Here is a 13,129-nt window from a genome sequence, read left to right as displayed (position 1 = left end):
TCAATGTCAACTTTCAGGTTTAGTCCATTAAACATTAAATCAGAAATGTGAAATGCTAGAACGAGCACATTTTGCATTAGCATCAATATCCAGAAACTGCTAAACTGCCCATTAAATATACTGAATAAATCATGGGGAAAAAAATGTCAAGAAGTGAGTAAATAGGAATGACAGGCAAACAACCAAAGTGAAGATGAAGTCACATGAAAGGAGTGACAAAGGAAATCAGTGCAAAAGAACTGCAAAAAGCACTTCAAGTTAACCCAGATTTCACAATTTTCTGTTAGTGCATTTTATTTCCTGGCAACTTTTTCCTGCCTTGAGTATATGCACAACTAGCAGCCTTTGATCCTTTCAGCATGTAATTTAAATTAAGTCAAGAGTTAGAATAAGCCAAGATACCAAGTTTCAACAAAAATTCTAGTACACATAATGGACACAAATCAACTGCTTAGAAAAGGACAAACCAGCACAATTGTCACTAGCAAATTAGTCTGCAAAATGAGCGGATATTACATTGGTCTAAATGAATTTATCTATAGATTTTGACCCTGTACAATTTCCATACATGAATGATTACTGGGTTTCATTAGAGATTAGTTTCACTTTGCTGAATGGTCAAGGTTTAGCATTAAAATTTGTTTAATCACATCTTCCTCCTGATGTCAGTGTAGGAAAAAATACACATGTATAAAAGAAGGCACACAGGTGCATTCTTTGTACAATTAAATGTTCAGATAATGCCAGATAACACAGACAAATCTGCATGTCTAGGGGCAGTAAGTGAAAGTCTGATTAACCTTTTGTTTCAGTAAGTGGCTTTCATAAATGCAGCAATTGCAGTCCTCAGATCTCTACTGTAAATCTGGGCTGACATTAGATCCCATCCCTGTTAATTATAAGCCATGTTAGATATGTCAATTTGGCACTTCTGGAACGAAAAGCTGGTCGCTACTAGTTTGACAAAATTGAAGTCAGACTAAATGACAACATATTCTAATGAGAAGACATCCCATGTACTATAATTCTATATAGGCTCACTGGTTAAAAAAATTAACACAACACACATCACCAAGAAAGAGTCACTCCTAGCTCCCTTCTCTGGCACCAGCAAATTTCTGCACTGACAATGAAAACAAAGTGGTTCGTTTATGTTTACAACTGTGAGCTGGGTGAGAGAGTTGGCATTAAACGCTGTCCTTAGCACAGTTGAAATGAATTAATCCTTTGAACATTATACAAAAGGAAGCAAAAATACTTACTAGTATAGAACTTCATTTGCTTCATGCCTTTCATATCTAACAGTTTCACACATCAGTCTGAAAGAAAAGAAGTCATTTTTAATTATGATTCCTGTAAGTGTCACAAAGACTTCACTTTCTGAAGTTAGTCAGCATTTCCATCATGCCTCCAGCTCTTGAAGAAACTAACCACCAATTTAAAGCTAAGCTGACTTTTAACTTAAGAGAACAAATCATTAAATCTAAGCATTTAATTTATTAGCTCATCCAAGATCAGATTTGTTTTAAGACTCTAGATGTAATTGCTCCCATTAAAAAAAAAAAGTCTGGAAAATAGGTAAAGTGATACTGGTCTCATCTTATAAAGCGATCTGACAAAATTCAGTTGCTGTACAAAGAAACTATTCAGAATTTTAGAAAATGGATGGAAATCTATGATATGTGACACTAATCAGATATAATAGGATATAAAAACTGCTCCCTTTTTCAAGTCAGATAAATCTATTTATCAATAAGATGAAACAAGGAATTATGTTGCAAGGTAAACTGATGCTTCTCATTTTGCAAAAATTCAGCAACTTAAAAAGTTTCCATGAGATTTTAATGCTGAAACCCCAGAGGGTTCAAAGCGGAGAGAATTTCCTGCAGGAAAATCCTCTGTCTACAGGGGAGGATTAAAGAACTTTTGCATTCATGGTCTGCCTGAAAAATGTGCCATAACAGACAGCAACTATAACAGAACTTACCAATATTAGGAAACACATGTTACTTTGGGACAAAAAAAAAAAAAAAAAAAAAAAAAAAAAAAAAAGAAAAAATCAACATGCCATTTCTGTCTATTAAGGAAATGGAGCCTGTAAATTGCTGGGGAAGACGGGTGGGAAGGAAACAACACCCCCCGCTTCCCTTGGACTTTCTCTGGCTCTAAAACAGGCTGCAAACATCAAGGCTATTTGACAGTCAGACAGAGATTTGCCTCAGAGGCTCATGTGAACATTCAAATGAGGAATTGTATTTAAATTTGGGAAAGAAGTTCTCATTCCTCACAGGATCAATCATCAGAACCTCAGCACACCAATGAATAGTTGCCTGCAATGATATTCTAAGCAAACAAATGTGCTCAAGAATTCCTGCTCAGGCAAAAATCCCAAAAACATTTATCTGAGGCCTGGAAGAGTTGGTCTGGGTTTGATGCAACTTTTAAAAGGCTTCTTACTGCTATCTCTTATCATTTCCTAGATCATGCATTTCAATAGCCAAGAGGGTCCGATAAAAGTTACCTTAGCACTCATTTCTTTCACGATTTTGCTTATTAATTCAGCTCAAGTAATAATGTTTTTTCTGTCTAGAAGTGGCAGGCTTATTTGATTTAAAAAAACCTACCATGGCCTTTCCCCTGTCTCTGTATTTTAGATCTACTCTTTAGACTATCTGTGAGATCCTTTCTTATAGGCAATGTCTATACTGTATGTAATTATGTATTATGATTTGTAGATCAATTTCACTTAATGAAACAACATCTTGCATCCTGGCACAGCAAAAAAAACTTTCTGAACCACAGAATCTTTTCTTATTCAGACACTGGTCCCCGCCATAAAATCAGGTCTTGACAAAATTCTTTACAGACACCAAAAGCTACTGCCTACTTCTATCTCCTGGATTCTCATCATCTCTCTCTGATCCTGCGTTTTGAGAGAGAACGGGGGATGGTCATGAGGTTACTGGTGAGACAATAGCAGAAGAAAAGTCACTGCTAGAAGTAAGATTTAAAAATCAAAATGCTGCTGAAGGCCAGTTTGTGCTCTGCTGGTCTGAAACGATACTGGGCAATAGGCCATGTAAGAGTAGGAGTTACAGGAAACAGAGTCACTTTAACAAGCAAGTTTTGTCCCCCTCGAATCCAGAATGAAGGAAGTACATTCTTGATAAAGTCATGCAAGTTGACCACTGACACTGCCTCAGTTTGGTCCCATTATGAGGACAGTAATAGGGGAGAAAATTCCTCTTACAGAATGTAGCCAAGTGTTTCAATTCTTGTGTTAAAAGTTAGATATAACAGTGACCAAGTAGTACAAACTAAATTGCTTCCTCAAATACTTGAAAAATTTAATTAGTTCTGGTTAATACTGGTGTCTGATTTTTGCTCAAACATGATCTTTGTCTGCTTCCTAAACAAACGTAATAAATTCAAGATGAGATCATCAGCAAGCTTTAAGTTATTCAGTACTAGAGGCTATATTTAATACATTAGTTTTTAATGCATCTCAGAGGGTTTTGTGGCATCCCACCCCCAAAAGAAATGTTGTATCCTAAAGGGTACTATAAAAGCTGTCTGTCCCACATCTGCTGAGAGCCCAGCCTTTTCCATGTATGGTACTGTAAACAGAAGCTCTCTTCTAGGAATTCACTGTGCTGCGAGAGCGAGTTCCACACATTCCTCAGCGAGAACCTCATTCTGCACAGGAAGCCAAGAAGCAAATACCATGCAACCATATGTGCGCACTTTGATCTTTGTAAACAAGCTAACATCAGTTCAACTCCAGCTACACAAAACTTGATGTGCTAAAAGACTTGCATACAATTGCATGGCACAAAATACTTTAACTGAATGGGATTGTGGCCTCCTTCCAAAGCAAAAGTAATTACAGAAACTCCTTTGAAGTCAACAATTCACATTTCACGTTGCAATGTCTTGAGCACTTTGGGGAAAAAGAAAACCTCGCCTTATATTTTCCCCAAATTACAGAATACTGGCTTGGGAATGTGCACTCTGACAGAATGACGAAGCAAGAGATCAGAAATTGGAACCTAAACCAGCATTAGTCAAAGTTCCTTCAGCATCTTCAGATGTGGCAAATGTTGGCAAATTCTAGGATGCAAAATAACAGTAATTCATCCTCTCTCCCTGTAGAGCATACAGGAGATGCACTGGCCTTCTCCTCTACCTGCCAGCCTCACACCAATGTCCCAGTACCCTTAGAAACCTCTGCTGTAGATGTCTACGTGACAACAACTGAAACAGTAACTTAAAAATCAAGCAAACACAAGTCTTTACAAAAAAACAGGAAGTTCATCTGGAAGTTCTTACTTCAATTTATGAAGCATTTCAATTAAACAAAGTGGTGACATTTATTAGTAATATTTTACTAAGTATCATTTGCATACATAATTTGTCAAAACATCCACATGAAAGCAAATATAAACTGCACAGAAGCTGAATAACAGACCCTGGTCTTGCGATTATTATGTTACATAAACAGTTTGGACTATGTATGGACTTTCATTCAGGATTGGAACCTGTACCCTTTATGTAAGGCATTTACTTCTAGCCCAGAAGTTTGGAAAAAAACAAACACATCCATAATAGAAATCAAAAGAAACAAATAAGCATATACATATGCACACATACAAGGACAAAGTCTTCGGACAATAAAGAACGGAAGAATTTGATGCAGTGATAGCCAGCTTTTCAGTTTGAGGTAGCATACACAAGAGTAGTGCATAGTTACCAAAGCTACTGTTCCTGTGATTTGTTAGTGCATTAATATACATATATGTGCGCGTGCACTCAGTGATAAAGTACCATACCTTAGCTGATGCTCCCTCAGATTAGACAAAGCTTCCATTCCATGTAAATAGGAATATACGATCTCCAAATCCTACAAACATAAAGAAAACATTATTAGGATTCTCAATTTGGTAGAGGCTGTTAAAATAGTTTCTGCAGAGCATTCAGAGCTCTCCTAATAGGGGCAGCAGAAATAGTTGAAATAACACATTTACAAGAGATTAAAGACAAGTTGCAGGAATACCTTTGATTCTACTTTGGAACCTGACATTGAGAAGAATGATGGTATGTCCACATCAGAAAATACAAACACAGAAACCTTTCTGCTTTTGCTGTCATTACATCCAGGAAACAAGCCTGGTCCATAATTCCAGTGAGCTACTTTGCAACTACCACTGTCCTGCTTCTCAATGCCAACATACCCAAAAACCTTATTTTATAAAGCAAAGTCATAGAAATTTGGCTTTTCATGTTCAGAAGAAAAGAAGTACAAAATAGTCTAACAAAATACCACATTTACATAAACATTTATAAAATTGTATCCTCTTCAAATAGAAGGTAAACCACAAGCTTCACCAAGAAGAAAAGTTGGCATGAACAGAAAATTCTTGGCATGAGATAATAAGAAAATCATTAAGACAATCATAGTTACATGAAATGTTACATTCAACCATTGCAAGCCTCCAATATCCACCTCACAAAACAACATTAATAAAGACATGAAAACAACACTCAAGACTAAAACTTCCTAAGATGCAGCTATGGAAACACTAATGTCAGTCTAGAGGCTTTGCTAATGTTATACAGCACTTAAGAGAAAACTTCAGTACAGCCCACAACTTCTAGAGTGATTCCACTTTTGCTTATGGATTTCATGCTGTTTCATCATCAGTTTTTTAAAACTTGCTAGTTAAGAGACAATGTATTATCCCTAATTCACTGAAAATCAGAGCAGTAGCTTGCAATCAGTAGTCGATGCTGACAAAGTTGAGAATAAGCTAACAGCACTCTCAGTAACAATACCACTCTCATAACCTACAGTAAGATGATGTTTTCAAGTAATGGAATATATCAAAGCTATAAATTTAAAAAGATTTGGTCACTGGGAAATATTTGCATATATAAAATTGATCATGAAGTACAGAAATACTGTTTTCAGACACAATGAAACGATGCTAGATGTGGTATTTGGGCAAAAATGTTAGGAATGGAGTTGCACAGAGAACTTGAATTTAAGTAAGAAAAATAAAAATAAAATCTAGTTAAATACTGTGCTTGTTTAAATCATGATACAGCTCAGAAAAGATACCAGGAGTTACACTCAATGGTTAAGACTAAATAGGTGTCTTTCATTCAGTATTGAAAAGAACGTCTTTCACTTGCACTAAAAAAAACACAAATACTCAGTTTGAAAAGTAGAAGAAAAGCACAAGCCAAAACACTGATTTCACTTCTATTCTGGTCCTTCTGTGCCCTTGCTCTCTAGAGGCTTTGGTCCTCCTGTGAGGAGCAGAGGACACATCAAGGATAAAAGTAACTATGCATGGTTTGGGATGAAGGGACCTTGCACACAGAAGGCTTAGAAGAGAAAATACAGTAGTTGCTTGCCTTCTGCCCATGCACTCTACACGCACACATCCCCTTTTTTGTTAAATACTAATGAAAGCATGCGAAAGTACTCATCTGCCACAGTCCGTGACCTGCTCATTTGTCACACAGGCTGGGGGTGAGCAGAGGCTCCCAGGAGCAGCATCAGGGAAGATGCACCCCAACAGACCCCATGCACCGCTGCTGCTCACCAGACGTGCCAGACTGTGAGGCACAAGCCATCAGCTGCCATGGGAAGCTGGGTGTGGATCACTGAGGATCAGAACCCTATAGCAGTGGATTACGTGGAAAAGAGTCTGGCCACAGGGTACTACTGTAATTCATTTCCAACAAGCAGACAGAAGACTAGGAGAGTAACCTTCTGCCACTAGCTTGCACTGCAGCTTTAGCTGCAGTGAAGGATTCACAGACGAATGAAGAACCATTAAGGATGCTGGGTTACAGGGATTCACAGACCTAAAAGTGGAAGTGTGTCGTAAAAGGCACCGATGAACATCTGGTTTCCAAAACCTAGTGACCAACCTTGCAGATGTACAAAGCCATCAAGAACACAGGTTATGAGTGCTCTAGAGAAATGCAGCTGAACTGACTCAAAACAGGCGGGACGCATGAAATCACTGAAGGGAGTCGTTCTCAAGGTAACATTAGTGACCACTTCTTAAAAAAATAGTCTTTATTCAGAATACAAGCATACTTATCAAATACTGGCAAACACAACATTCCACAGGTGTCCACAACAGGAACTGCAGGTAGTGGAGATACTTGAGTTAAAAAAAAGCAAAAAATCTTTTAAAGAAAGAAATCCAGAGAGATCTAAAAAAACAGAAGGTAAGAGAAAAAAATAATTTTAAAAACCCAAACCAAAGCACAGCTCTGCCACTGCTTCCATCAGGGTTACTGGCTGCACCCACACTGGGATGATAAATTTGAAGACATCTTATCACAGAGAAAATTAAAGTGGGGGCTTTGGTTTGCAAAAAAAAAGCAGCAAGAAAACAAGAGCCCAGACAATGGGGTCCTACCAAAACAAAATCATTGCAGCTGATGTGCACTGGCTGCTCCTGAAAAGTGCTGCAGGCCGTTCTTTAAGCCGTATCTTTCGAGAAGGCGTCTAGCAGGGAACAGCACCCCCTAGCATCAAAAGTATGGCACTGAAATGTAAGTAGCAACCAGCATTATTCCTTTCAGTTAAATTCTCTGTAACACTGCAATGTACAGAAAACTAGAGTAACAGTCAAAAGAGCTGAATATGTTTTCATACATTGTCAGTAGACAATGCACGCTTCTCATCAGTCTGTAGCACTGAAGAGCAGGAAAGCGATTTGATGAAAAGTAATCATAATATCAAGTCATCGTCATTAGGTCACCTCTGTTTTCCGTTTATCTCAGGAAAACCTATGCTTTGCTTACTTAACAAGCACTCAATATCAAACATAAGTAGCTTTTTCAATTTCTTAATTACAAGTGAATTAATGGAATGTGAGAGTCCTTCCGAAATATTTGCCCCAAATGTTGTAAAATCCTGAAGAGATTCCAAATGCTTGAAATGATGGTTTAATGAAAGCTATTTCGCAAAAATAACACACACACATAAAACTAAGGCATGTAAGCTATGACAGTTTGTTAATTTTGATATTCTATCCACTTGACAAAAAGCTACACTTTTGAAATTCTCAGGAAAAGAAGTTTGCCTTTTGAGAAGGATATGGCCTGTCTGTGGGATTTATGCCAGCTAGCTGAGCAAATTCAACCGCATTATGACTTACACAAACATTTCTGCTAGCACGCAGTGTTCCTGAAAGCTTCCTCTAACTAATCCAAGGACTACATAAAAGCATGCAAGCGGTAGCAGCAGTTTGATGGGGTTTTGTACTCAACACATGGACTCAAATTGCCACAAGGTGGCAGACTGAGACATCAGAACTTCAGAGAGCTATTCTTTAGTTTTTCCCTTTATTCTTTAAAATACAACTTTATAACAGTTTATGACTGTCAAGAGGAACAAAGCTAAACCTCATGGTACAGCTGGTTAAATGTTCTGCTCCAGGAAGGACTATTTATACAAAAGCACAGAGGAACCACCAGCTTCTTGCTTTCTTGTTCTATCCAACTAGCAGAACTTAAAAACCCAATAAATTTACCAAAAGCAATGCAAAGTAGCTGATCTTGCTACAAGAATCAAGTTCTACCCATAGGCTGTAGCAATAGATTGAAAAAACATCTCAATGGAAACTCCAGAACCAAAAATTAAATGCAAAGCACAAATAATTAGTGCAGGTTTCAAAGCATGTTTTCATTTAAATTAAGGCTAGAAGACTGAAATCTAATCTACGCTTAAATTTGTCCTGCAGCCAGAGTCGTATGCTTGGGTTGCTGTGTATGAAGCAGCCTGAAATTTGTTTAATTCACTGTTATTTCTTAATTTGTTTGTTTCTGTGGTGTCAGCTGCCCCAGTTTACAGTTTCGACTGCACTTTGAAACAAGATGGAGAGACTCAAGTTTTAACACAGCTCAACTTCAATTAGAGCTGTAGAAACACACAGGTCTGCAACCTTACCTCTGCTCTCCAGTCTAATAAAAATCTGAGTATATTTATGCCCAGACATTGCTATCCATTTCATTTGTGCTTCAAACGTATTTGGCAATGCCAGTTGCACAAACCAGACAAACACAAACCAGAATGTTGGCCCCAAATTCATACTAGCTTAATGAAGAATTTTTTACTTTAATAAAGTGATAGAAATGTGAAAATTTACTTCTTTGGACTGAAAAAGTTAAGCCTCTAAAAATCGCAGACTTACACTGGTTTCAGTCCTGGTTTGCATTAAGGTGTGAAACTACAGGCCCAATTCAACTATTCATCCTTGCCACAGTTAGAAAGCAAAATGCTGAGCTGAGAAATTCACTGCTCTCTCAGAAATTCACTCATTTCTGTGAAGCAGCAAACAAGTGAAGAGAAGCTTTCATCTTATAATAGTTTGGTGTATTATAAATCAAAGGGTAAAAATAAAATACAAGCTAATTCTTTAATTCACTGTCTTGGAGGATGAAAAAAAGGACCTTTTCAAAGCAGCTAATATTCACCTTAGGCTCAAAAAGATCTGCCTGCTGAGTCTAAAGCAGGTTTTGAAAGGCTGATCTTTGGTAACTAACTCATTCTTTAGGTCCCCTGCAGCCACCCATCAGTGGCACAAGGCTGGGTGAAGAGGTGGTGCACAGCCACTCCTCACCACGCCTGGCAGCTCCAGACCCCAGCCCAAGCCCAGGTTTCACTGTTGTGAAAACAGGAGGTCCCACCCTGTCCCTCCCCGCTGCTCCCCTGCCACCTTCCCTGGCCCCAGGACAAATACCTGCTCACAGGGACCAAACTTCAAGCCTCTCTGTTGGCAGCATCTGACCCATGAGGTCCAGCATCAGGGTCATGGAGGTAACAGCTCATGCAATGGGGAGAAGGTGGGACCTTAAAGCCCTTGATGGATTTAAACAGACTGTGAAACCACTGGCAGAAAGGGAGGCATTTGTCATTTCTATATGGCTGACTAAACAGTTAGCTCCAAGTGAAACCTCCCTTTTCTCTTCAAGTATTTTCATGTTTTTTTCCCCAAATCATAATATACTAAGAACAACAATGGCATTTTTTTCTTCCTAGTGAGCAATGAAGCCACAATCCAAACCCAGGCTGCTGAAGTCCTGCCTCTCTTTCCTTGCGGCCGCAGCATCCTTTTTAAACCCTTTTCTTCTCATATACAGCAACTGAAATAATTTGACACTCAACCACTTAGGAAGCTGTACCAAGCATTTATATTTTCTTTTTTTACCCTCTAGCATTGATTGACACCTGTCCATCTGGCTGCCTGCACTGAGGCCAAAGCAATGCCCGCATCGCCAAAAGAAAGCGACTGGACTACAGCAACATCAATCTCATCTGGCTTGAACAGAAATTTGTGTGCCCACAGAAGAGCTGTGCCTGCTCCCGTGTAGGTTTGTTCACATCTGATTCACACTAATATACCAGGCTGTCATCAACAGCAACTCGGGAGACATGCAAGTTACTGCTTTCAGAGACAGCAACCTCCAAGGGAAAGGCAGGGCAGCAAGGGGGGGAAGCTATGTCAGTTATACCAGTCAGACCTATCTCCCAAGGCAATACTTTGCCCCAGGGGTGCGCTCTCAACTTGCAAATATTAACCTGCCAAAGGACAGCAGCAAAACCACAAAAACTGACTTAGACTATGACAAAAAAATCCAGTATTGCAGATACCAAAATCCCTGCCACGCACACATGAAGTATTCATCTTCACCTCCAGTTTCCCAGCACTGAGAAAACAACAACAAAGCAAACTCTCAACTGCTGTGCAGGAGCATGCCCAGGTATGTGCGGACTTATCAGTAAGCCATACTAAGGCTAATTTGTTGAAGAGATTAAAATGAAGTATTTGTCATGTACTACAAATTTTTGACATTCTTTTTCTCACATCAGCACCTTCATGTTCAGGTGGAGGGTGCTGCCACACAGGAATCCTGCCAGAATCCAACCTATTAACATTATAATTTAAGATAAATTATTCTTTCTAACTTCACTGTAAGCTACCACAACATTTTCCTACAAGCCATTCTTACCAGTTTACATACAGATCTGTGGCTTAACAACACTAAGGCAAAGTACATAGGAAACTATTTATTGACTCAATGCTGAACTGGCAGCTACACAGATATATATGAAATATTTAAGCATGTGAAATTACATGTCAAATGACCCAAATTGGTACTTCTATGAATGAAATCCCATGGGCCATATTTTAAGGATGAATACAGATTATGTAATATACTTTTGTAAATTTACCTGAAACAACTATTTCCTTTAAATCAGCCTATTGTGTAGCACATAAAAAACTGTAAGCTATCAAAGACTAGAAGCTCATTCCAGAACACAGAAAAAAACTCCCAAATCTTAATACATTCAGTTTCTAAGCATAGTCTAAGGTGTAAAGCTAGGTCTGTCAGTTTTGCATACTATCAACTGGTATTTCCTTTAGCCAAGCTTGGCATTTTTTAGAAATGACAGAAAACTTTCAGAATCAACCCTTTCCAATGATCTCATGGAAGGGTTGAAGAAGTTCCTATCCTGTTCATCAACAACACTTAGCAATTTCAGATGTGATTTGCTCTTCTCTACTGCTGTGGAACTCCTGTTTTCCTGCCAAGGGCAAGCCAGACCTATCCAGTCACCACCCATCCCAACACAGCCCTCCCCTTCCCAAGGAGAAACACCATCAGCTCCCAGACAAGCTGCAAGCCTGGAAACTCAAAATTCATGACACAGATTCAAGAGGACTCAGCTCAGCAGAGTTGTTCTGATAGGCACCATCTATCACACCACATTGCCATTATCATTGCTTCCTTTTGCCTGGCACATGAAAAATGTAAGAAGTGAAAGGGTGGGAAGCAATAACGAGTAATGTTCAAGACAGGTGGGGAGCAAGGCCAGGTACATGGGTAGGAAGACAACTATTGTAGTAGAGTAGCTTTGCTATCGCCAGTTTGCAATCCACTAGCCTAGTCTACCTTTCCATAAACTTCCTGTTCCAGGCTTGGCTTACCTCAAAACCGCAGCTTTCCATGAAAATGTTGAGACAATTTGGAACTGAGGAGTTTCTAAAAACAAATACCTTCTTACTCATACTCCAAACAAATAACTAGGATTTAAAGGCAATTTTTGAACCTGAAGGCCTGTTCAAGTCCTCAAACGCCAAACTGGTTACCTGAACTTCAGCCAAATGTATTAGTGGCCACTAAGGTTCTGAAAAAAAATACCATCTTAAACCTATATGAATTCGTCTTGACTAACATGCATTATATTTCAGGAAATTCATGACAAAACATTACTCCACAGTAACCAAGCATTTAGTTGCTTCGGAATCAGCCTTCATCAGAAGGGGAATTTACAGGTTACCAAACCAATCCAAGTCTTCCATCCTCTGCTTCAGCTTGTATCGATCTTGTTAAGACTTGCTGACACACACAAATCATTATTTTTAGCTCCACTGTGGGAAGGGGATAGGGATGTTTGTGCTGGGTTATGGGTGGAATTTTAAAACTTCATTAGAAACAGGAGGAACAAGCGATTTTAGTCTGGAACTGAAGTATCTGCACATGAAGCTAATCAGGATCAACTCCAAAACCTTGTAAAGAAAAAGGAGGAAACCCATTTTCCTGGTTTGTCTCAGTACAGACAAAAATCTGCTTCTCCAAAGACTTCAACTGCATTACTGCCTTGAAGTCAGAGCCTGGAGAAACAACACAGGATCACAGTAAAATAGCTGTAGAGAAACAAGATGTTTCAATGTGATCCTTAAATCAGCCTTCCTGTCTTTCAAACAGACTTTGTTTTGCGAATTTAAAAGAAAAAAAAAAAAGCCTCCCTCGAAAGAAAATTGTATTTTATACTCACATTACATGTTTATTTTTGCATTTTAGATTCTTTTTCTAATTGGAAGAGGGTTTAAAACCTCTACTTCCCTGTAATGCCTCACAGATTCACCTGTAATAATAAACCAGGCTTTGGTTTTCAATCTTGCCAGGAGAACCTGCTCAAAGGTATAAAAATGCGTGGGAAGGTTCAATGACCCACCCACACTAACAGACTTTTAACACTGGCTCAAGATTAGTACAACTGATCCAACATATCCTGCTAGTCATAAAGCTTTTAGCC

General features: G+C 38.7%; 1 protein-coding gene across 5 annotated transcripts in view; it reads right to left on the bottom strand.

Annotated features, from left to right (window-relative positions):
- Window positions 1–13,129, bottom strand: part of RAPGEF2 (Rap guanine nucleotide exchange factor 2) — a 197,861-nt gene that overhangs the window by 133,732 nt on the left and 51,000 nt on the right. For all 5 annotated transcript variants that reach the window (XM_062610149.1, XM_062609911.1, XM_062610068.1 and 2 more), the window contains exons 2-3: window positions 4,830–4,900; window positions 1,263–1,319 (exon numbers count right to left, since the gene is read on the bottom strand). In XM_062610149.1, the coding sequence (XP_062466133.1) occupies window positions 1,263–1,319; window positions 4,830–4,900 (128 nt within the window). The remainder of the gene's footprint in view (window positions 1–1,262; window positions 1,320–4,829; window positions 4,901–13,129) is intronic.

This window comes from Pezoporus occidentalis, unplaced genomic scaffold (assembly GCF_034315485.1).
Source record: "Pezoporus occidentalis ecotype Australia unplaced genomic scaffold, CSIRO_AGI_Poc_V1 ctg1, whole genome shotgun sequence".
Classification (NCBI taxonomy): domain Eukaryota; kingdom Metazoa; phylum Chordata; class Aves; order Psittaciformes; family Psittacidae; genus Pezoporus; species Pezoporus occidentalis.
The sequence above is the reverse complement of the archived record's forward strand: the minus strand, read 5'-3'. Positions and strand labels throughout refer to the sequence as shown.